Source organism: Talpa occidentalis, unplaced genomic scaffold (genome assembly GCF_014898055.3).
Source record: "Talpa occidentalis isolate TD23 unplaced genomic scaffold, MPIMG_talOcc4v2.1 talOcc4.9, whole genome shotgun sequence".
NCBI classification, from domain to species: Eukaryota; Metazoa; Chordata; class Mammalia; order Eulipotyphla; family Talpidae; genus Talpa; species Talpa occidentalis.
In genome coordinates, this window is record NW_023605305.1 from 6,824,924 (window position 1) to 6,849,923 (window position 25,000).

The 25,000-nt window shown below is 48.1% G+C and overlaps 1 protein-coding gene across 1 annotated transcript in view; it reads left to right on the forward strand.

The window, feature by feature from the left end:
- Positions 1–835: 835 nt before the first annotated feature.
- Positions 836–25,000, forward strand: part of PRDM2 (PR/SET domain 2) — a 73,202-nt gene continuing 49,037 nt past the window's right edge. Inside the window, 3 exon segments of the mRNA XM_054691643.1 lie at positions 836–871; positions 11,528–11,601; positions 23,660–23,777. Of these exon segments, the coding sequence (XP_054547618.1) occupies positions 11,593–11,601; positions 23,660–23,777 (127 nt within the window). The 5' untranslated portion in view covers positions 836–871; positions 11,528–11,592.

Genomic DNA, 25,000 nt, shown 5'->3' on the forward strand with positions numbered 1-25,000 from the left:
TTCCAGTTCAGCCCAGGCCATTTCCATGAAACCCTTCATTCGTTGTCACCCAGGCCGTCGGATTTGCTTCATTTGTAAATAAGCTCCGCTGGACAAGGCCAATGTCCATGCGGGAGCGGCAGCCGGCGCCGCAGCACGAGGGCAGCCGGGCACACTGGCCGGTTGTGAACGAGCAAATGAACCCTGTGGCATCTGCCCTTTTGGAATTTGATCCTTTAGGAAGTTAAACTGGCCCTGAGACAAGCAAGGGGTGGAGGTGGGGATGTCTACGCTGAGTCCTTTGAGGGCCATTTAGTGAGAACCCGTTTTCCTTCTCTCCCCGCCTCTCAGCTGTGGGTTCCTGGGGTCCCTTGTAATCGCGCAGCACCCCAACTCCTGGCCGCTCAGACTGGACGCTGCGGGCCGCGGGGGTTTCCTCTAAGGGGCCGCCGACGGGGACCAATGTGGTCCGGCGGGCATCGGCAGCCACTCGGGGCTCCTGCGACCCCCGGCCCGGGCCTTTGCGGCCGGGGGTGAAGGGGGGCGCGGCGGGGGGGCGGGGTGCGCGGCGGGGGGCTGGCCTGGCCCGCGCGGCCAGGGATAGGTGGGGGTGCGTGGCTCCGGGGCGCAGGGGGCGCGCGGCCGGGCCGGGCCGGGCCGGGGCGGCGGGGGCCGGAGGGGGCCGGAGGGGGCGCGCGGCCGGGGGTCGCGGCCCAGGGCGCGGCGCGGCGGGCGCGGGCCGGGGAGGCCGCGGCCGGTGCCGCCCGACGTCACTTCCGACCGGGGCCAAGATGGCGGCGGCGCGGCCGCGGGCGCCGGGGCGGGCGGAGCGGCGGCGGCGGCGCGGGCGGCGGCTCTCGGCGCTCTGAGGCGCGGGGTGCGGCGGGCGCAGGTACGAGGCGGCGGGGGCGGGCGGCGGCGGGAGCGGCTCGGGGACCCCGTCCGGCCCGCGGGGAGCGTGGCGGCGGGGCCGGGGCGGGCGGGCGGACGCGCCCCTCAGAGGTGCGGGCGCCCCGGGCCGGCGGGGTCCCCGGGACGCGGCTGCGGCCAGGGGCGGCCGGGGTCCCTCCCTGCCCGCGCCGAGCACCCCGGCCCGGCCGGAGGCCCCGGCGGTGAAGTTGCGGGGTCTGCTTTGTCGCCGTTGGTTGGCCGCGCGCCCGGCGAGGGGTCGGGGGGCGCGGCGGGGAGTCCGGCCGGGACCCCGCGGGGGCAGCCGGGGCGCGCGGGGCCGTCCGGGTCTCCAGTCGTTCCGCTTTTGTGTTGGGGGGATGTGCGTGCCTCGCACCCTGGCTTCTGCATTTGTCCTGTGTCTTGCGTCTTTGTGTCTCCCAAGTAGTTTCTGTGTGTCCAGACCTGGGCGCCCCGGGGCCCTCATCCTCCGCGCGCCCCGCGTTGTCCTTCCCAGCAGCCGTGCGCTTAGGTGGGGCTAATTTTGCCACTAAAGATGCCCACGAACCTCGCAGTGATGGTGGCGCGGGACATGTGGAGTAGCCCAACAGGTCAGCGCTTTTCCAGCTCTCCGTGCACCCCACGCGTGACCCAGTGACCCCCCAACTGGCCGCCAGCTGTAGGGCCCCCCGAGCCCATGCTGCCTGGTCCCCGGGCAGCCGCAGTTCCCTGCACCCAGCAGCGGTCACTCCCCCGCAGAGGACATTCGGGGCTCTATTGGGGTTTATTTTTCTGCGAGGTGCAGCAGCGCCCTTCGGGGGTCCCCTGGGGTGGGTCCTTCGAGTCCCTTTCATCAGACACTGACAAGGTCCTACCCAGACGCGACCCCAGTGTTGCTTAGTTTTTGTTCACTACAGGTTTATTGTTGAAAGCAGCCGCAGCGTTTAGCAAGCTGAGCCCTTCGGTGATTCTGCTCGAGACTTCACATCCGTTTCGCCAGTTGTGTCCAAGTATTGGGGAAACGAGGCCCTTTTCTCAACGTGTTATGACATTGCTGTACAAATATTAAGGCGGAGGAACAGAGACACATAATTACATGTTCTTTTTTTAGTAGGGTTTTGTTTTTGAGATGGCATGCAGCTGCCCCATCATTCTCTAGATGCTTCCTCGCAAACACTTATTTGACCGCATTCTTTTGCACGTGGCTTCTCGGTGGAGCCCGGAGAGGACCCGCAGAGATGATTTTGTTTTATGAAACCGCCCCTCATTTCAAGCTGTGACGACCGAGATGGAAACTCCTGGTGGGGTGAACACAGGTCCACAGCTGCTGGTGTCGCAGGCTGTCTTTATCCCAAGTATCTTTTTTGGGTTGATTTCAGTAAGCTGATATACTTAAGGCCCTTGCAGAAGTGACAGGCACATTTCAGCAGCGCCCAAGAAAGGTTTGCTTTTGTGGGGTCTGAAGGTGATGAACAGAAAAGTCGGCGTGTGCAGATTTGTTTTTTCATCTTGTGCACAGTTCCCGAAACACTTTGTAATAATGTATTTCTTGTGTAAGTAGGAAGCGTAGCAAGAGGTTCTCCGTGTTGTAAAACAGAGAAAAATCACAAAGAAAGAACAGAAATGAGCCCTAAGCCTCCCTCTCCTCAGATAACTGCGCACACACTTGGTGGACTTCTCCTTCCTGTCTCTCGCTGTGTTTGTGTGTATTTATTTATACATATTTATTCACTTCTATGTGTTTATGTTTCACACAGGATTGCGCTTGTACATGTGGTTTATAATCTGTCTTCCCTTCTGACATTTTGAGCGTGTATCGGGGATGGCTATGTAATGTCTGCTTGGGCCATAATTTATTTATCAATTCCATATCGACCGGGAAGGTTTCTCTAGCTTGAGATTTGCTTGTCATTAAGATTTGTTGAGGACTTTTTTCTGATGTGTATGTTAATACTCTGTAATCTCTTAAGCTGCGTGAAAATGTTAATTTTTTTAGTCTCTACACATTTTGCTGGCCAGCGCAGTTAGAAGAAGCAACACTCCAGCTGCCTTTCACTCCCTGCCCCTCAGCAGGTTCTGGGCAGTTCGTAGATAGATCTTTACCCATATTCTTTTGATGGTTATTTAACTTTCGATGTTTATTTATTCATGGGACTGTTTCTTTAAGCTGCCCACGACTTCTTTTCAAGTTCCAGATCTGATTTACAAACCTTTTAAGTCCTGTTAAATCATAGACTTTCCGGGATGGAAAGCACCTTAGGTTATTTACTATTTTCATGTCTTCCAACTTGCTTTTCATGCTATTTTTAATACCCACGCAGGGAAAAAAAAAAAAACAAACCCAAAAGCAAAACCCAACCAACTGTGGGCTGCTCCAGAAAACACTGTAGTGGGGAGGGAGAGGGAGTAGGTGTTCAGAAAGGGAAATTGTCAGGCTCGCATGGTGATGTGTAGATACGGGGTTTCCAGATGATGGGGACGTACCCGCCGTCCTCACTACTGAGACCGCCGTCGCGTGTCCAATGCGGTCCCCTGCCCGCCATTTGATCCGTGATCTGAGGGCGTGTGCTGGCTCTCTCGATTCTTTGTCATGGAGGCTGTCCTGCCCTTGCAGGGTATTTAGCAGCATCCTTGGCTGATGAAGACTCCCCAGCACATTGCTAGAAGATGTGGGGTGCGGAGGGGGCGCAGAATTGCCCAGTTCTCCACCACTGCTCAAAGGAAGGCTCCTCTGACCAGTGTTGGCATCACTGAAGCAGCTTATGGAGTCTCTTTAGCCAAGGAAGTGTGAGAGCAGGCCACATACTTTGTGTGAAGTCCACTTGGAAGGTGGGTCGTGGACTCACTGGCCTGGCAGTGACTTTAGGATCGGCACTTTCCGCAGATTGCGCTGGTGGCCCTCCTGTGGCTGAGCTAAAGCCTTGCAAGGTACCCTGGAGACTGGGAGTTTTCATGACCAGATAGGCATTCCCGGTTTGTGGATTGAATTATTATGAAATTTAAATACATTTGCCAAGTCAGTGCTTGGTGAGGAACTTAAGCTTCTGCTCCATCCCACAGAGCAGCACAGAACAACCGTCGTTTCTCCAAGAAGATGAGACTTCAAGTCAGTGCTTGAAGATCAAGGCAGAAGCCAGACTCATTTTGCACAAGTCTTTTTTTTTTTTTTTTAAACCACCCTTCCCGTGGTTATGCACCGGAAGTGGTGAGTTTGCCTGAGGAAATAAGTTTACTTTTGAAATGCTTCACTAACAGCAGCTTATGTTTAAAAATTGCTAATTATTGATCTTCTTGGCACACAGGCATCATCAATGCAACTTCCCCGGGGCAAAAAAAAAGTACAGATTAGCACGTCTTTATTTGTAACCTTTAAAAGTAAAGATAGTGGAGATTGAATTTTTATTGTGGCGTAAGTAATCTTTAGCTACAGCTTAACTGATAAGTAAAACATAAAGAGAGATGCTGTTAGACCACATTGATGTAATTTCACTGGAATGAAGGTGTGTGTCGTTGAAATATTTTCCTACGGAGGATGTGTTCATTGTCTACCCCCACCTCCCCGCAGCAGCCTTGGAGTTATTGTAGCTAGTAAATCTCGTTCATTTGGAGTGAAATACGCTTATAATATTTTGCTTAGTACGCTGTAGTATTTATTCTTGGTATCTTGGTTCGTGTCCTACCTATACTGTGTTTTCATTTATGAGTCCTTTGGAACATGCAGTAAATGAGATTTCGCTGAATTCTTAGGTATTCGCCAGCCATTTTGGTGAAAAGAATATTTTGTAGCTCCTGCCATAAATCATGTGATAGTCTTTGCTGTGAAAGAGCGATGTTACTTCTTGGCAAAGCTTGCCCAAAATCTGTAGTGCCGAGTGCAACTGTGAGTTTAATTGTGGTGGGCAGCGTGTCTAGAAACTGGTGAGACCTACGCAGGTAGTTCCACTAAGACAACAGGGAAGCCCTGGGAACATTCTTTGGCATTTTCAAATGTATAACATGCCATCAAAATTTCAAAAGCATTCTGAGATTCACCAAACCCTTAAATACTTGCTGATGTGTCTTGTACCTTTTGTAAGACATTATCAATTAAGCATAATTTGGTATATCCACATGAATGTGACATCCTAAATGTTTCTCACTCTGTGAGGCTTATTTTAGGAACTTTGCCTTAATTCTAAAAGACCTGGTTTTACAATATAACCGGGAAGGTGTTTTGAAAAGGAGGGCTCTGGGGGTAAATGGAGATTTTGCTAATTGTGAAGCGCTGTTACCACTTGTCAGTGCACCCATTTGGGAGATAACTACTGTATCCTGCCACCCCTAGAAAGGAGCGAGCCCCCCGCCAGGAATAGACTGCAGCCCGGGGAGCGTGGATCAGTTATCTCCTCTGCTCTGCCTGTTGACGAAGCGGGGACCATAGCGATGTCTTTCTTCCAGCGGGGACGTGAAGATGAATCAATGAAGAATAGCACACAGCTTGTGGAACTAGGTTTTTCAAAAACACTCATAGCATTTTTCTGGCTATTTCTCCTAAGGCAGCAGGTTGTGAGGATAATGTGCCACAGTTCTTGTCCTGGGAAGCCCTTCCAAGTTGTTTCTGTTTCTGTAGACTTCTCCCCGGCCTGGCCATGACGGGGGTGGGGGGGTTGGGGGTGGAGGGGGTGGCCTCTTTCCTAGCTCCTTCTTGTTCCAACGTCACATCCTTCATCTTCACTTCCTTCCACATATTTTTCCCTTGGTGATTTCTTCTGTCCTGAGTCACCCCCTGGGCCTGCAGACTTATTTCTACTCTCCCGCCCCTGCCTGGACGGCCAGCCCTGCTGCAGCCTCTCCATTGAGGGAGACGCCTCCTAAAAGGGGCCTCTCCCCATCTTAAATACCAGCCCTCCTCCTGGCTGCTCTGTCTTTAAAATACTTGCCCTTCCAGTCATCCACACTCCGCGTTTTGGACTCATCTCCACCAGCTCTTTCCACCTCCCTTTCTGATGGGAAACACGTTCTGCTCCTCCTCCCTCCACGGCGCAGGTTGTGGTTTTGTTTCGGCCCTTGTGCTTCCGACCCTTAGCGTGTAGCTCCTCTCCGTGACGGGCTTGGCTGGCCCAGCCTTTTTGTTACCCTCTCCTCACCCCGGCCCTCCGAAACCGTTAGACATTGCTTTTGTTTGTGGTGCTCCTCAGTGGGCGTCTCTGTCTTGCCAACATTCCGGGTCGCCGCAGCTGCCTACCCAGTGGGCAGCTGGGAAGCCAGCCTCTTGTCCTGCCCCTGCCTGTGTGTGCCCACAGACTCAGCCTTTAAGTAATTCCTCTTTTGTCCTTTGCTAAAGACCTTAGGACTTTCTGGGTTGATGCGGGGCAGACCGGGTGGGAAAAGAACTTCTCTCACAGGATCTGGGAGCCCTCCCCACGCTGTCAGGTTGCCGTTGAGCCCGCACCTCAGAGCCCTCCAGGAACTCGCTGTCCCTTCGAGGCACAGCCCTCGGCATCTGGAGACCGCCTTCATCCTCCCCATCTCACGTGGGGGGCTTTTCTGGTTTCCTTGAGATGAGCTACAAGCAGTTTTTGAAGAAACATGCTCTGCACACACTGGGCGTGGCTATTCTTTTGAAATGCTCTGGAGACTGGAGGGAGCTATGTTTTTAGATAGACCCCAAACCTCAGAAGTTTCTTTAAAATAGAAGAGTTGCTTGTACCAAACCGCAAAGGGAGCAATCACAAACCTGTACAATCTCGTAGTGATCATGCGCGCCCACATCTTAGCGGACCAGAGTGTAAGTTGTCACTCGATCTGGTGTAATTTATTTCTGCTTTAGGTGCATTTACAATCTGTCATTTGTGTGTCGGTGGTGGAAGGTGGGTTTTGCTTGACTTTTTATGGTGTAGGAAAAAACCGAAGAGAGTCCTGAGCAGCCCACGCCGTTGGTGCTTGGAGAACTGCGTGGAAGCGCGGTGGCTTGAGTGCCAGGCCCTTGGCTGCGTGGCCGGAGCTTTCGTCCCTTTTCCAGGAAATTCAAAGGTATTTTATAGGATTCCTGAAGATCTCTCAGTTTGAAAGGTTTAATCCCGAAGGTAACATCTGCATTGGCAATGGCAGCGGAGAAACAGTGACTCTGAGGGGCCAGCTGGGAATTGGTCTTGTCTTGGGAACCGTGGCCATTGGGTGGCGTTTTGCTGTAGTGATTGTGTGAGCTGGAAGCCTGGCCTTCAAGCCTTAGGAAAGAACCAACTTTGTTTTCCTTTTACGCATCTAAAGGGAAGAGGTCAGAAAAGAATTGTTTTACAAGACCGTCTTTGATCTAAATGGTCTTTTGTAGGATGTGTGGTCAGCTGCTGTTCTGGCAGAGGTGGGGGTTGTGATAATCACCCTGAGTCTGAGGCCTAGCACTCCGCAGCGAGCAGGGAATGGCTGGAAAGCACAGTCCCTCCTTTTCTTGGGGATTTTGACCTTTGCAGTTTTTGGTAATTAATCTTGCAAATGGGGAAAGGGGGACTTTATAGGTCAGGGCTATTTTGTAGGATGGCGTTACCTCACTCAGGAACACTGGCAGTGATTCTTTTGTTTCCAGTACTGTGGCGGGGGGGGGGGGGGGATATGGTGGCCTCCTGTTACGGTGTGAGGTAGGGTAACGAACGCTTCAGCTTCTTCAGAGAAACCAGGTATTTTTAATTAGGGGGTTAGAGGCAATTGTGGTATAAACCTGAAACAAAACCTGAAATCTGTGATGTAATAAATTACATGCTCCGTGCAATATAATGACAGAGATGTGCCAGTTTAATCAAAAGAAAAAAGGTGAGCACACATTAATAGTTGTGTGTAACATCAACCAGCTAAGTGATCAGCTATTGCTAAGCTAGCTCTATTAATGGGTGCTTGGAGCAGTAATTTTTGAAAAATTTCCCTTTCATTTCTTGCCCCCTAGCCCCGCCAAGTAAAGAAGTGGTAGTCTGAGAAGGACCCCCACCCCGCCTCCCAGAGCCATAATCTAAATATGGGTTTCTAGTACCTTCCTAGCAGATCCACAGGTCTCTTACTTAACATTCTTTCATGGTGTTGTTTAACTTACATATTTCAAACAAAAACTAATCAGCTCCACTTTCTCCGTGGAGCTCCATGCTCTGAGCCTGGCAGAACAGCCCCACCCTCTGTTTTCCCACCGTGTTACATGGAGACCTGTCAGTATCCAGTGCTCCCCTCTGCAGCAAGCTCCATGGACTCTGCTTCCTTATTTAGGTCTATGTCCTGACGCTGCTCCCCTCAGCAGTGTGTTTCATCAGTCTGCCTGTTCTGTTCCCCGTTCTGTCTCTGGTGAATCCTCTCACCACCCCCACCCTTACCTGTGGCCTGTACCCCAGTTCTTGTATGCAGGGCTCAGACCCTGGGCTGTTGGTCTGTGGTATTCTGGGTCTCATGAGGGAACTGGCTTATTAAAGCGGGAGAGGTAACATGATTCTCTGTGAACGTTCCGTTCTTTGTATCTTTTCCTATACTCTTCTGGTAGGAAATTCCTGCGTGTGACACACTTGTACTATTGTCTTTTTGCCTTGGCAGAAATCATCCTGGAATGCGAGACACGAACAAATCATTCAAGTAGAAAGGGTTCACACCCTGAGAGTCAGCAGTTTACCAAATCTTCATCTGTTTTCTCTTTACACACACACCACCTCCTTATTCTGGAACACATGCATCAGATTTGATTTTTCATTTCAGCATATTTCATTTGCTCTGTTCTTGCTTTCGCTTTGCCGTTCCCATAATTTTGTAGATTTTAAAAGTCTGCAAAGGCACGGCAGGTTGCCAGTGTTCTGTGTGTCGCACTCGTGAGTTCATGTCTGTCTTTAATCTGTCATGTCAGGGGATTGGTGGCAGAGCTGTGACTGGGGCTTCGGGGCTGTTCTGAGCCAGGGCTGGGGTGCCCGCAGATGTGTCAGTTTTCTGGTCTCTGGCCTTCCACCTCCCATGACAGCAGCTTAGCAGTTATTGAGGTTGTCCTGACACTTCTAAGAAACAGTCTTCAAATAAAGACCCTAATTATTTTATTGGTGCTCTATTAAGACTGATCCTTGCGTAATCAAATTGTCTTTATACTATTACTAAGTTAAACATTTGTGAGGATGATTTGTCCTAGAATTTGGAAGCAATTGCTAGAAAAGTTAATTACATGCATTTTGTTAAGTCCTTGGATATGTAAACTCTAGATCATGCTTTTCTAAGAGTGTGTGTTACTTGGCTGCCTAATTAGCGATAGAGATTTGCACGCTCTGAATCTGTATATCCGAATAATGTATGTTACCTGTGGGGGGGGTGTGTTTGAGGTGTGTGTTGGTGTGTTCAAGGGTCTTGTAGACATCCAAGAGGAGATTTGGTCAGGCGTTGGGATCCAACAGAGAGATGAAGACATATGTTGGCCTCAGAGTATTCCTAGGAATTTTAAGATTTTCAGTATTTATCGCGGAAAATCAGAGGCATTTAATAGTTTAGCATTAAAATTTTTTTTGACAGGGCTTCCCTGGTGGCGCAAGGGGTTAAGATGCAGCCTACAAGGCTGTCTGCAGCCTCTGTAGCACGAGTTCAATCCCCGGCCAGGGAGCTACCCACATGGCGCAGCAGACCTCTCCTGACTCGCCCACTGCCCCTCTCAGCAGTGTATTTCAGTCTCTCTGCCTGTTCTGTTCCCCATTCTGTCTCTGGTGAATCCTTTCACCCCCCTATACCTGTGGCCTGTACCCCAGTTCTTGTATGCATGGATAAATAAATCTTTAAAAAATTTTTTTTATTACAATTGTTGCGTTTCAGTAATAAATGCAGAAAGATTCCTCTCTGCCCTTGTACTGATAGGCTTGATAGCTCAGGTTCTCATTTGATGAAACTTTGGCTTCGAGATTTCTCTTAGTTGAGTGTGTGTGTACAAACAGGGCTGTCGACACAGAATATGATTGCTCATGGAGGATTGTTGGGGGCTTCATGAGGTGGGGGGTGGGGTGGCACATAGTGCTGGAGAAATCTTAAGGAAGTTACTCCAAAAACAACTTTTAGTTACTATAAAATATATGACCATATTGCAGCTAGTCATGTCATTATTACAGTTCAGAGGTTCTCGCCTGGGAGGGTGTTGGGGATGTGCAGAGGTTAATTTTGGTTGTCAGAAATTGTGGGAGGCACCCTGGCATTGGTTGCACAGGGCTTTGCCAGGTGGCCTTGATGGAGGGGACAGTGTGCACTGGGAGGAGTCGGCCAGCCCAAGTGCAGTGGCCTCCCTTTAGTCTCACTTTTTTGCAGGAACACTGAGTATTTGTAACTTCACAGCCATCTCCAGTCTCGTGGAAGAGGGTCAATGAGGCTGCGTGAAAGGTGCCCCTGAGAAAAGATATGTTGCATGCATACCTGAAAGCCGCTCCAGGTTAAGATGTAAATGCGTGAACTTAGGAGTTAGCCTCGGGTTACCTGAACTGTATTCGTTGAGTTGATGCTGGTTTGCTGGCACTGAGCTCTCTGACAAGTTGCAAGTTAGGGAATGCTTACTCCCTATGCCAGTTTTGACTGACAATCCATTTGGATGACCAGGCCCTAACTTTAATAAAGTGCGTTTGATTCTTTAAGATGGCCAGGTGAGTGTGGTTGAATAGCTCAAGGGAAAAAAACAAAAAACAAAAACCACGAAAACTACCAACTAAGGAACAGTGAGCGGGGAGGGGAGATGAAAACAGCAAAGCACTATTCTTTATAATAATGGACAGGCAGCATACTTTAGTGTGAAGAATGCCATTGACTTAGTTCCTTGGTTTATTAACAGAACATGCAGTTATAACATTAGTCCAGTCTTAGAAAGGAAAGTGAAGTATAAGCAAGTTCACGAAGAAATAGAATTATGCTTACTGGTGTGGGACAGTTCCAGTACCAGCAGATGTGTTCCAGTATCAGACAGTTCCAGTATCAGCACCTACAGTGGCCTTATTTTCCAGTGTTTCCGATGACTTGATGTGAATCCCACGACGTGCATTGCAGAAAGGCTCATCTTCAGACTGTTATTTAGAAGCAAGTATGTCACGTGCATTTATAAGAAATGATTTGTCTTCTCATTGTTTTACTATGCTATGAATATATTCAGCCAAAATTTTAAAGGAATAATTATATTTCTCCCCAAATAACTTTTATTAAAATATTTGCATTTTAAGGTGAGGTTCTTGTTCTGTTGCTCAAAGACAACTCCCCGTGGAAATGTTAGTAAATCCATCTTCAGAGACTTGGAAAAAAAATACTGTTAAGGGGTCTTGGCTGCATTTGCATTTAACACAGTGTTATTGATATAAATAAAAGGACTTTTCCATTGCAGAATAAGTTACTCAACAATGCTTTGTGTTTCTGTTTACAAAGCTGATTTATTTCTTAGGAATGACACAATTTCAAAGCACAAATTTGATGTCATTCTAACATGTCTGCTTACTATTGTAGCACACAGTGAAACCCCAGTAAAGATTAATAGAAATCTATTTTATGGTGAATAATAAATCTGCGAGGTAACCTCTCAGCGTAGATGGCAGCTGACCGGGCACGGCGTTGCTTTATGAATGGCCCTTTGAGCAAACTCTGCAGTTCTGTATGTGGTTTTAAATCACTGTCAATTTGTAGGCAGGTACATATTACAATTGTCTGTTTTTCTTTTTAGGGCTCATGTAATCAAAGAAGTTTCTTTGTTGTGTGTATCTTTTCAGAACACAACAGGAATTGAAAATGAATCAGGTGAGTTTAAAAATAAGAATTTCTACAAATACATTACTTAGATGTCAGACCAGTTCTTAATTTTGAAAAGCTAGAAACACACACATTCATTTCTCCCAGATTTTCCTTTCTGTTTCTTAATACTTCCATTGATTATTTCACTGCTTTCACAGTGTGTCTTGGTGCGTTGGTGGAGCAGAAGGGGCGTCGTTGTCTGGCGTCGGGGGTGTTTCTGTGGCGCCCTGGGGAGAGGACTCCTTTCTGGAGACCGGCGTTCAGACTTTCTTCTGCCACGCTATATATCGTGTTCCTTTTTTTAACTTAGTAAGCTTTTTTTTTTTTTTTTTTAATAAATCAAGATCCATATTTTTTTTTTATCTTTATTTATTTATTTATACAAGCACTGGGCACAGTCAGAAGCGCGGGAGGGTGAGAGAATTCACCAGAGCCAGAGCGGAGAGCAGAGCAGGCAGAAGGACCGAAGTACACTGCTGAGGGGAGCAGCGGGCGGCAGGAGAGGTCTGCGCGCCATGTGGGACCCTCCTCTGGTGGCCGGGGAGCAGCCGGGGATCGAACCTGTGCTGCAGAGGCTGCGGGCAGTTTCTCAACCCAGCGCTCAACCACTGCACCACCGGGGAGGCCCTAACTTAGTAAGCTTTTTATTTTGGATGTTATTTTGTAACTACCCACTGATTTAATAGGGAAGATTGAAAGCTATTTTTTGAAGTTTTCCTGATCAATTGAGAAACTAGCATTTGCTTGAAAAACCCGTTCATAGAATAAAAACAAGAGGGCAGTAATTGAAATGTAAGCTGTGTTCCTTTTTAAAGGAGCGTGAGATTACCTGGAGATTAAAATTCTGCTCTGGCTCTTTATACAGCCACAAGGGTGTTCTGGTAAACAGAACCAATTATGCTGGACCCACTATACTTTGAAGTAGGATTTCTGGTCTTAATATCATTTCTCTTGCAGTTAGAGAAATATATGGGTATCAGAAATACTCTCTTTGAAATCTTCATAAACACATTTTTTTTTAAAATATGAAGGATATGACTTAAAAATCTCAAGTCTGTAATTTTAAGTGCTTAGCTTAAAACTATCAATCTTGAAAACGTTTTCTACTCCTCAGCCACTGAAACTTTGAGCACCTTTTTATCATTTACAGATGCTTCGAACTTAAGATCTTAAGCCCAGCTTCATTAGGTGACCAGGTTTAATAACTCCAGTCCCATGTTGGATTGAGAGATGTGAAATTTTTCAAATGGATTCTTTTGATTTCTTTTCATTACTTTATCAAAAATAAGGTTTATTTTAATGCAGGGGCCCAAACCTCATAAAAACAGAATCTGGTGAGCACATGGGGCACGTGGTTTCTATTACTTTAAAATTTGCAGATTTACTGACATGCTTTTGAATGCAAATAATTGTTGAAATGGTGTGATGGGGGAGGGCAAAGAGAGCAGAGCGGATTTCCACAGTCTTTGCCCTTCACAGTCGTGCACATAGATGCCATCCATTTCATTTTCCTCTTTTAAGGTGATTCTTACTGTGAATCTGGTCACCCGGAGGAGCTTGGGTTTCTACTGCAGGGAACTGTTTCAGAGCAGTCTTGGTTCGGGCCTAGAATGTTCTTGAACATTTCCAAAGTGGAATCTAAATATTGACCTTGCTTTCATTGCATCACAGTTTAGCAGTCATTTCTTTCAGGTGATTACAACTTGACCCTAATGCTTAATAATGCCTTAATTCTTACACCATAGTGGGATAGTCATATTTTATGTTTATTATATTTATGGGCCAGTTGGACACTTTGCTTCAGTAGTCCACTTACGTCAGATGAACCTGTGGCTAAAGAAAGCCCACCTGGCACTCACGAGAGTGGAGCAGTAACCATTTCTCTTTTTGGCTCTTTAACAAGTTCATGTTGCTTTTGACAAGTTTTGCTATCAGACCTGCAGAGGACGGCCCTTTGATGCCAGGTGCCAAGTATCAGTGGAAGGGGGTCCTCCTTGGCTCCTAATGGCTAGCATGTTTCGGACTTGGATGTAATTTTAATGGTCTGGTAGTAATGAAGCTTACTTGGATTATAAAAAGTGTCCACATTTTATAAGTCAGGATTTTAGTACCTTTAGTTACATTTTCATTATTTGAAGAATATTAATTATTTGATAATTAGATCTGTTTATTATGTCATGGCACAGAATCTATGAGTGTTTTTTTAATGATCAACTTAGTAGGTTTTAAAAACTAGGAATCGGGCCTCCCCTGGTGGCACAGGCGGTTGAGCGCCGCGCTGTGAAGCTGTCCGCAGCCTCTGCAGCGCCGGTTTGATCCTGGCCAGCCGGCGAGGGTCCCACATCAGTCTGCCTGTTTTGTTCCCCGCTCTGTCTCTGGTGAATCTTCTTACCCTCCCGCGCATCTGGCTTGTACCCCGGTTCTTGTATAAATAAATGAATCTTTAAAAAAAAAAAAAAAGAAAAAAACCTAAGAATTGTTTCGGGACATTTTGTGTTTTCCCCTAGTAGTTATTCCTCTCGTTTTCCATCAGTGAAAATGAACAATAAATGAAAACCTATGCAAAAATTCGGATATTAAAAAAGTTTTCAATTGAATCAGATTGACTTTTTTTTTTAAGATTTATTTATTTATTTATACTTTATTTATACAAGCACCGGGTACAGTCAGAAGCGCGGGAGGGTGAGAGAATTCACCAGAGTCAGAGCAGAGAGCAGAGCAGGCAGACTGATAAAGTTCACTGCTGAGGGGGGCAGCGGGTGGCAGGAGAGGTCTGCGCGCCATGTGGGACCCTCACCTGGTGGCCGGGGATCGAACCAGCACTGCAGAAGCTGCGGGCAGCTTCGCAAGCCAGCACTCAACCGCTGCGCCACTGGGGAGGCCCAGAATTAGACTGACTTTTAATTTGAGTCTTGATGGCGATTTTGGTACTAAATTATTCTCCCTGGGGACTGATCATCCTGTTATGATGAATTTCAGCTGTCAGATCTGTGGCTTATGGCAGGTGTGGTCTCGACGACAGCAGTAGCTCAGAATCATTCACTCGTCTGTGTCCTACAGGTGAAGTTTTTAGGGCCTGCGGGAGCCAAGGTGTGAGCACACCCCACTGTTGAGAAGTGAGTGCTTTAGAAGAAAGGAATCCAAAGCCTTCTGGTGCTTTGAGCACTGGCTTGACGCTGTTCTGAACTGCTCCACCTGCTGGCGTGTTCAGGTGGCTCCAGGCCATCTTCTGGCCCAGCCCTGCTGCACGAGACCCCAGGCCCACATGCTCTTTGTCCTTTGTCTTCTGCTTTGCTTTTCACTCGGCACTGACCCCTTCCTTGGTATTGCTCACCTTCTCTGTTTAGAGCCCGCTCGCTTTGCCCATGAGCCCGTCCCTTCCCACCGAGCCCAGGCCTGGTAGGCAGGCCCAGGAGGGCCACGACTTCCTCCCTTCACCCCATTTTCAAACCTTAGGAGCCTTTACTTGCCTCGCTGACACACCACACCCACCCAGCATTCAACTCTTGTCCTGGGTTATCTAGGCAGAACTTTATAAATGAGTTTCACTGAGTAGTGTGCCTTGCTTTACTTTATAGAGCATCCCTGCGAGCGGGGTCTGTGAGTGAGTCTCCAAGGGCTTTTGGCACTGGTGTGGAGAGCCATGTCCTTCGCCACCTGTTCGCTCAGTACGCCAGCCACTTGTGGGGTGTTGGGGGCCTTCTGTCACACCTCTGTCTTTTAGCCGCTCTGTCACGTGTAGGTGCCGCAGCCTCATTTTATGGATGAGACCTTGAGGCCCAAAGAGGCCTTGGGCTACCTGGGGTCACTTGAGAGTGAGCGATGGGCTCTGAGTCACCCTCCCTCCCCCCTCAGTGTCCACAGCCAGGCCCCTGGTCACTGTGTGGCGTTGCTTCCTCGGTCGAGACTCGCTGGGTCATGCCATGCTGACAGGCAGGCGACTCCAGGGCCCCAGGGCCCTCACATGCAGCACAGCCTGTGTTCCTGCTGCACAGCCAGTGCGGGTCAGCTCTCGTAGTTGCTCAGGAACCAAGGATGATGGAGACCGTCCCATCTCTTACCACTTCTACTCAATGTTTATTGACCAGTTGGTCCTACGGCCACATCTCACATAAGACGCGAGCTCAGAGCAGAGCAGCCCTGCAGTGCTGTTGGAGGACTGGGCGGGGAGAGCTGTCACGGTGACCACAGCCCTGGTCACTGTCCCCCTTTCACTGAGGTGTAGTTGTCCTGGAGCATTGTCTGCGCTTCAGTCCTAATGATTTAAAACAAGTGCCTCGATCACTAATTTATTGAGTCATTCTTAGGTTTTTTAAAAGGATCTTGGCATAATTTAAATTGTTACTAGCATTTAAAAAACTCTGCTGTTTTATATAATAAAGAAGCATTGAATCGCTTGATGCTGCAGACCCGCAGGAGTTGCGGTAAGCCCGCCTGGTTGCATCTCTTTAACTGCTCTGCATGTTCAGTCCCTCGTCATCCTGCGTAGCCTGTGTCCCAGCATGGGTGGGCTCTGCAGTGAACTGGGCCAGCCAGGACTCTGCTCTGCAGCGTCCGTGCTCCCAAAGAGAAGGCAAAAAAGCAGGAAGACAAACAAGGTGACTTGAGATAGTGAAGTGTGTGCCGTGAAGACAGACAAGGTAGCGTGAGAGGGTGTGTCCACGGGCACACGGGCAGAGGGCCCTGGGAGACATGCTCAGAGAAGGCTATTCTGAAGAGATGCAGTATAGCCCGGAGACTCAATTAAGAACCAAGAACCAGATATGTGAGGATCTGGGGCAGAAAATTCTAGGCAGAGTGAACAGTGAGTGCAAAGGCCCTGAGGTGGGATGAGCTTGCTGGTTCATGAAACAGAGAGCAGATCAGGACATGAGCTTGGCCAGCATCAGGGACTCTGGGACAGGATGAAGTCAGCGTGAGAGATGAGGGCCAGGTTTATAAGGCCTTAGGGCCACAGGAAAAAGCTTGTATTTTATCCTAAGTGCAGTGGGAAACAGACCACTAAAAGTAACATCATCTGATTTCCATTTTTCAGACTGTCACTCTTTCGGTGCCATGGAGACTGGATTGGAAGGGGGTGGAGTGTGGCGCTGTTTGTCTGTTATTAAGGTTAGCACCTTCTTCGAGGACAGTTCTATTTGTTAGACAACTTAATGAACCTGGCAGCTTTTGAAAGAGGATACTTTTTTGTGTGTGTTTCAGAATGGTTGGTTGTGTTCCAGGGGCGGTACATAGGATTTCTGTGTCCCCATCTGTCTGTTGTCTTGCCGTCATAGTCACTTCCTATCCAAATGTGATTTAATGCTGTTTTAGTAAACCGAAGCTTGTCTGAGTTTTCTCCCCAGTGTTTGCCCCCAGAATAGTAGCTGAGAGTCTTTGCAAGTCTAAATAAAGAAGAGTTGCTCATAGAATTTTAGATAATCTCCAGTTACTCTGGCGATTTTTATTAGTCTGACATTAATATGTATTGTAGTGTGAATATACTGTGGAGTTCTTGATATTAAGCAATATTGAATCTAATCTTTTCCATCCTCCAGCCCCCACCCCCAACCCCTCCCCCTCATTCTCTACTTGGAATGTCAATCAAATTGGTGTTTAAGAAACTAGGTACTCACAAGGGAGCCGTGCGGCCCAGAGGGACTGGAGCAGCCAGTGCTGTCAGAGGCTCTTGTCCGCTCTGTGGTGGTTGTCGGGAGCAGAGGTGGTTGTCTCCCCTTGCCGGGGAGACGGGAGAGCATTGGAAGGTTTAGGACAGAGAATGTTTGAGTTGGTGGGAAAAATTTATTTTTTTGGTGTGACATCGGTGCTTTGTTTTCTAGGAACATTATGGTTTCCTTTAACATACTTTAACGAGGAGAACGTAGGATTTATGTTATGCACGAAAATCAAATTTGAGGCATAAATCATGTGCAGCAAAATTAACCATTACAAGTGGGTCATCCTCCACTCTCAGGATGTGGGGTGTTCCCTTTACCCCGAACAGTCCCTTCTGGCTGTCTGCAGCCAGTCCTCTCCTAGCCCCGGCCGCAGAGAGGCCGGCCCTGGCCCTGCGGATGGGTTTCCTGTGCTGGACCGCCACGTGCGCGGTGCTCGTGACTGTCTGCTTTTGCTTTCCATCCTGTCTTTGAGATCCACCCGCGTTGCCCTGTGTGTTGGTAGTTTACTCACTTTATGGAAGATTTTTTGGGGAGACCATCTGATCATCTAGATAAATCTGCTCTACTTATATTTTTAAAGATGTGGTGAAATCCTGAGATGACTTTCTCCCCTTTGTTTTAGTAATCTCCCCTCTTCCATCCTAAAAATATATATGGTGTGAAAAATTGAAACCATTTTGTTGATTTAACATATTATTATAGAGTTCTATACTACAACATAGTATAGAGTTTTTTAATAGAAAATATAAGTACAAATTTATTCTCAGACTTTAAAAAGAAAGACTCCCAGTAAGGTGATTCCTATTTGTTATGATTTAAGCCTTAATTAATGAATGTGTAGTTTAGGAAATTAATATGTTGAATAATGGTGGCACTTAAATCTCAATTTGAATTCTATATAAAGTAGCAATCTCTATAAAATCCCCTCTACATGTTTGAGAGTGAAAAGGGCAGTTTACCTCTTACTATAGAAATAATCTGACCTTGGGCCTCCCTGGTGACGCAGGGGTTGAGCGCAGCGCTGTGGAGCTGTCCGCAGCCTCTGCAGTGCCAGTTCAATCCCCACTGGCCTCGGAGCAACCCACAGGGCGAGCAGACCTCTCCTGTCTTGCCCACTGCTCCCCTCAGCAGTGTATTTCGTCAGTCTGCCTGTTCTGTTCCCCACTCTGTCTCCTGTGGATCTTCTCACCCTCCGGCGCATCTGGCCTGTATCCCTGCTCTTGTATAAATAAAAAATAAATCTTTTAAAAAAAAAATAATCCGACCTTGTGAAGCCCCCAAAACAGACGTCACAGGTGTCCCGAGACCACAGTGCGAGCCTAGGGTTTAGCAGTAGACATGTAGACTCGAGTCTGATGTCTGGACTTCCTCCTGGCTCCACTCCTTCGCTGCCGCGCAGCCTGGGAAGATTCCTGGCAGGGCAACGCTGAGGCGGGGCGATTGGGCTTCCAGACCCTGAAGTCTGACTCTCTGGGTATGAATTGGAGCTGCTGCTTACTAGCTGTGACTGGGCGGGCTTCACTTTCCTCTGTGAATTGGGGATCATGAAAGTCCCTACAACTGCAGTGGGGCTAGAGACTAGAGGAGGCTATGTACGGAAAGAGCTGGCACAGTGTGGAGAGAAGCCTGGCCCCGCTTTGGCCCCTCAGTGAGGGCTCGGGGAGACAGTTCAGAGAAGTGCTTAGCACAGACCTTGCCCCACGGGGAAGGAGTAAATATTTTTACTCCCCAAGCTCCTTACCCCATCCTGCAGGGGACGGTCATCCTGAGGGGATGGGGGTGGTTTTAGGGGGGAGCAGTAGAAGGATCTGAAGACCCTCAGCAAGTTCAGAACTGGAGACTCACAGGTCTCTGAGGTGCTTGTCTTAGGAAACCAGAAGGACCAGTTCTTCTAGCCAGCAAGTCTCTTGAGGAGGGTCCTGGATCAGTGTCATTGACCTTTGTTTTCAGCTCACTCAGTGTCAGCCCCAGGCCAGGGCCAGGCACTGAGAGGAGTTTGTTGATGACCGAATGATGGACTGAATAAAGGAGAGAGAGGCTGTGGCCATCGACTGGGGATGGGAGGGAACGCTGACTTTCTTTGAATTCCAGGTAGGAGGTTGGAGGCATTGTATTAATGACTGATTAATAGTTAATACCTGAGCCATTTATTAAATGAACTTAAACTGGATATTTTCTGTTCCTTCTCAGTTTATTGAAGGCTTTTTGGAGATTATGCTTTGTTAAGCAGTGCAGTAAGGATTTTTGTTTCCTGTGTAATAGGAAAGCCTGCAAGTCCTTGTCATTTGTTTGGTGTTCATCACAGTGATCTGTGGTAGAATATTCTGGAATAATGGGGCAGGGGTGGGCTGGGGCGGGCAGAGGAGACTGTTGGCCGCTGGGAGGAGAAACCAGCTTCCTGTCTGGAGCTTGGGTCTGGCGTCCAGGTGGTCACCTTTTTACTCCACGTCTGCGCAGACCAGTGAAGGGAGACGCAGTTCTCACAGGCCTTGCCCCAGCGCACCCCTCCCCGCCTAGCAGCAGCTGCTCTTATCTCAGCTGCTCTGCTCGGGCACTTCGGTCTCTGGCCTGAGTGTTCTCTGAGCCCACCAGGCTTATCCCTAACTCAGGACTGGCCTTCCCAGCCGCTTTGTCCTGTGCCCCCTCCTCTGTCAGAGTGTTCTGCCCCATCTCTACACTGCACGCCCTCTTGTGCTTGATTTTTCTTCAGCACAGCAGTGAAGAACTACCTGGCATTGTGATTTTTGGTTTTGTCTGTCTTCCTCACTGGAGGGACGTGTTGTGAAGGCAGATGAGATGCTGAAAATGTTGCCTGGCCCACAGTAGTGACTCAGAAATATTATAATAAGTTGAGGAGATGTTGCAGTTTCTTTCAGACCGAACCCATGTGGGGAACGTGGCGATTCTCTAGCACAGGAACCAAGGTGACCCCTGTGGAGGGGTGTGGCGTCTGGTTCTGTCAGGCTCCATGTGCACTTGATCAGAGCCAGACGTCCGAGAAGCGACATCAGGATCCATATAAATGCAAGCTCCGTTTATGGGTGTTAGAGAAACTTTCTTTTAAAAGTTCTTTGGTTCCACAGGTTTACTTCTGAATTGGTGGCCAGGCATGGAGAGCTTTCCCATTTTCTAAAACAGTCTTCTTATGTTGACCCCGAAGAATACCAGCCTCAGATTCAAGAAATTCAGGCACACAGGTAGAAAGTACTTTCTGACAGGTGACCCTGTTATCTTTCTGTTCCTGTTTGAAAAAAAGATGTAAGTTAGCTCACAGGAATCACTTACTCCTTCTAGTGTTTAGGTGGGATTAAGCATTTCATTCTGTCTGCGTTGCCCTCTGGGGGCTGCTGAACCCAGAAGGATGCTGACAGTTGTTTTCCGTTGTGACCAGAGCTGCGCAGCAGAGGAGGAGGAGGGAGGGGCTTCTGTCCGGCACACCTCCCGCGAGCCGCCCTCTTCCGCTTCTCCAACCACTGAGCTTCTAAAATGTTCTGGGCAGTTTCCAGCAGCCCAAGTGGTCAAGGGAAGGTCCCAGCTGCCTGTGTCTGAATCGGGACGACTTCCTGGGGCTTCAGCTGAGCCCCCTGTGGTGTGAAAGATCCTAAAATAAACAAAAAAGGCTTTCTGATGCTGGGTAAAGGAGCCACAATAGTGGCTTCTCAGGAAGCCGGTAAATTAATGTGTGGGAATTTTCCTTGTTTCTCCCCGCTGTGGCAGCTCTGCCCAGGGCCTTTATACTCACAGGTGTTTCTGACGTGTTAGCACGCGTGGTCTCTCCAGCTTTTGCTCAGGTTCTACGTTTCCCGTGCGTATGTCGGGTCCTGCCTTGGGTGCAGCTCCTGCTGACAGGTTCCTGGAAACGCAGAGGCCATAGGGCAGAGCTGCTCAGGTTACATTCCTGCAGGATCTTTTTTTTTTCTTCTGCTTTTTTGAGGTATAACTGACAAATAAAATTGTAAGGTATTTAAAGTGTGGAGTATATATATATACACATATGGTAAAGGTTTCTCTCCATCTGGTTAATTGCTGCCCACCACCTCATGTACATGTCTTGGTGTGTTTGTGTGAAGAGCATTTAAGTTCTGCTCTCAGCAAATTTCAGTGATATCAGTGATATAATTCAGCGTTATCAAATATAGGCGCCATGTTTTACATTAGGCTCAGGCCTCAAAGAGCAGAATCTTATCAAAAATACCACATTAGGTGGGACCTCTGGTTTCAGATGGAGATTCCAGTCTTGGCCACGACAACCTAGACAACTTCCCGAAGCCTCAGATTCTGTGTGTGTGTGTGTGTGTGTGTGTGTGTGTGTTGGGGGGGGGGAGAAGGGGGCTCGAGGGGGGACCTGGGAGCAGTTGCTGACAGTCCCCACCCCGCTGTTTGGAATAAGCTCTGTCGTGCCTGTCGAGGGAGTTCTGTGTACACACTCACTTCTTCCTAGTGTTGCACTAATAGCGCCTTCCATTGGCAGGGCTGGCTAGCTGACTCCCTTCCTCAATGCTCCTGGGCAGGTTACCGTGGTGCCGGATCCTTTTCAATCTTTGCCTTAGGGTAGCCTCTGAGAATAGAGGAGAAAACTCCCTGTGCTGCTAGCACTCAACCTTGGCTAGTGCTCGTTACTACTGCTTACTTTACCAGTGGCTTAGGGTACCAACTACCGTACTCTGCCTTGAAAAAAATGCATTCATGTTTCCAAAAATCCAGCTTACAGATTAAATTTTTTTAAATGAGGATACCATATTTATTTTCTTTATTTACTTTTTTAAAGATTTATTTTTTCATGGAAGAACTGTAGGCCACAGGTGCAGGGTGGTGGTGGTGAAAGGATTCACCAGAGACAGAGCGGGGAGTAAAACAGCTGTTTCTACTGAAATCCACTGCTGGTGGGAGCAGCAGTGAGCCAGGAGAGGTCTGCTGCGCCATGTGGGACAGCTCCCTGGCCGGGGATCGAACTCATGCTGCAGTGGTGATAGTGTTGAGACTCAACCCTTAGGCCACCAGGGAGGCCCAAGATACCATATTTAGAAATGACAAATTTGTGTGCTGATTTGTATTTGTACTTCAGCTAACTGAAGATACCATGAGGCTTTCTCCTGGGTGGTTTTAATAGTCCTGTGCTAGGGAAGCTCGAGCCTGGTGAGATTGTCGGGACTGAGGTGCCATCAGAGAGGATGGAGGCAGCTGTGCTTCTGAGTACCCTGTGCCAGGCAGGACGTCCTGTCTCTGGCTGCCTGCTTTTGCGATTCCAACTCGAAGTGACCCGAGGTGGACCTTCATACTGACTTCCTTATTGCTATGGCATTTCTTCCTCTTAAAGCCAGCCTGTTGACATAAAAAAGGAAAACTGAAATATGGGTAGCACGCAAATTTGGAATGATATTCTTTTCTTGGCACAGAATGTTCTTAAAAACGAAGAGCTTTGTTGTTGTGGGAAAATTAATCTTTTCAGCTTGGGGCTTGCTTTATGCTAATGTTGGTTTCTTTGAAAGTCCTTAGGACATGTTTCCTGCTGCAGTGAAATAAAACACAGTCTCGTACTACCAGGCCCATCATTCTTCATGCTGCCATGACATGCTCCTCATACTGCGGGGCTAGGTGGGACCAGTTAAGACGCAATTGGTTTTGCTTTGATTTGAAAGTTATTTTTAAAATAACAATCATGTTCTACTTGCGGACTCCAATCTCCTCCTCCTTTTACCTTACATTCATGTCTGATAGAATCTCGCTTCTGAAGATGATCATGAACCTAGACATACATCTTGATTAGTCATTGTGTAAAAATCTCTGTTAGTGACTTTGTGACATTGTAGAGACTGGGCTGGGCCGCAGTGGTAAATTCCTGCTTCCTGGGAAGGTGGCACTTCCATGGAGGCCCCAAGAGAAGCGGCAGTGTCCTTGGTTAGAATTCAAGACCCTGCCCAGCGGGTGCTGTCAGTGGAGGGGTGAAGGCTTATGTGGGGCGGGGTCCAGCTGGCCGGCATCTCCTTTATATTACGCGCCCCAAGAATTTAAGTAGGAGTACTGACCCTTACTTTTAAAATGTTGTAAGTGTTATTTGGTAGCCTTTGACTTAAAAGCAAATTTACATTGTATCTTGCTGCCAGATTCCCAGGGAGTTTAAAGCAATATGGTGCCAGAGATTTACATATATTGAAAATGGCTACAGGTGGCTGGAACAAAATAGATTAACACAGACATGCTTGAAGAAAGTAGTGGTTTCTTTTAGAGACTGACAAACAAACATCAAAGCAACTTCTGAAACGCTTGACATCATCAGCCGGGCCTGGCTTGCCAGTTTCAGGTTTCAGTTATATTTTTGCATATTTGCTTATTGGACCAGAAAACAAAAATAACGTTAACTGGGTTTTCTTCCTCATGAAGTAGCTCTCCTGTGTCTTCACTTGCAGAACGCCCCTGAGCCTGTGGCAGCCCCCGAGACTCTGGCCGAGGTGCCTGAACATGTGCTTCGAGGACTTCCGGAGGAAGTGAGGCTTTTCCCATCTGCTGTTGACAAGACTCGGATTGGTGAGTACAGGGATCGCGGAGGGAGGTGGGGAAGGGAGAGCAGGCTGCCTCTGGGGGCACTTGAGGTGGGCCGGGCTCCCTAAAAGCCAGATGGACTCTTGGACTTGGAAGATGTGGTGTTTATGCATTTTCCAGTCAAGACTCCAGGGTGGACTTAGATGATAAAATGAAACCAGGACTGAAACAGCAACGCACCCTGCTCCCTCCCTCCATGACTCTGAGCACCCCTGCCTGCGTCTGTGATGGCGTCTCTCTCCTCTCTGATTTCACTGGGCCTTAAGGTGTGATTATGCTACTATATTTATTTATGTGTAATTGTTTTCTGTTTTGCCCCTTTCACCCACTGTGAGTGCCTTCATTCTTACTTGTCTTGTGTCTCAAACTCCTGACACTTTTTGGACCTAGGTAGGGGCTGAGCGGGAGATGTGGCCACGTGGTTCCAGATGGGGCGCCGGGCTCTCTCAGGGCGCAGCAGCCTGGCTTCGGTGTTGGTATTCTGATTTCTGCACAGAGGCTCAGGGAGTAAATGACACAGTCTTGGATTACTTCCTATTTTTGAAGATGTGCTTCTGATATTACAGTTTATGTGTACATATGTATGAATCAGTTTTAATAAATGTGTTTCCTAATTTTAATTGAAAAATGAGGCATGAAGTAATTTGAGCATTTATATCATACTCACATCAAAGTGGTTGGTTTTATAGCTCAACAAATTGCTTCTGAGCTGTGGTATCAGGTGGGATTCTTAGCAGACTTACAGAAAATTGCTTGAGCATCCTCCCTGGATAGGACCGGCCTATCCCCCCTCTGCCCCCGCCCCTCTGTTTGTGAGGAAACTGAGGCCAAGAGATGAGGAAACCTGTCCCAAGTGGTGTCAGTGGGCGTCATGTTGGGTGCTGGCCCCTGACTGCGTGGCTGCCTCCTGGCATTTTCCTCACGGGGCCTCATCTCTGTGGTCCGGGCAGCGGAAGTAGAGATTCCTCTGAGAAAACCACAGAGCAGCATAAATCTTGGCTGTTTGAAACTCTGAAAAGTGAGTTGATCCAGTAGCTAAGTTTGTAGGAAACTCAATGAGAAAGGAAAGGCCTGTACACTTTGGCCAAACTTCAAGACATTTACTCATAAACCTTTAGTGCTTTTGCGAAGGCAGCTCGTGTTCATGGGCGACAACTTCAAATTGGAAAAGTAGAAAAAGGAGTTCCACGTTATTGGTGGTTTCAGTA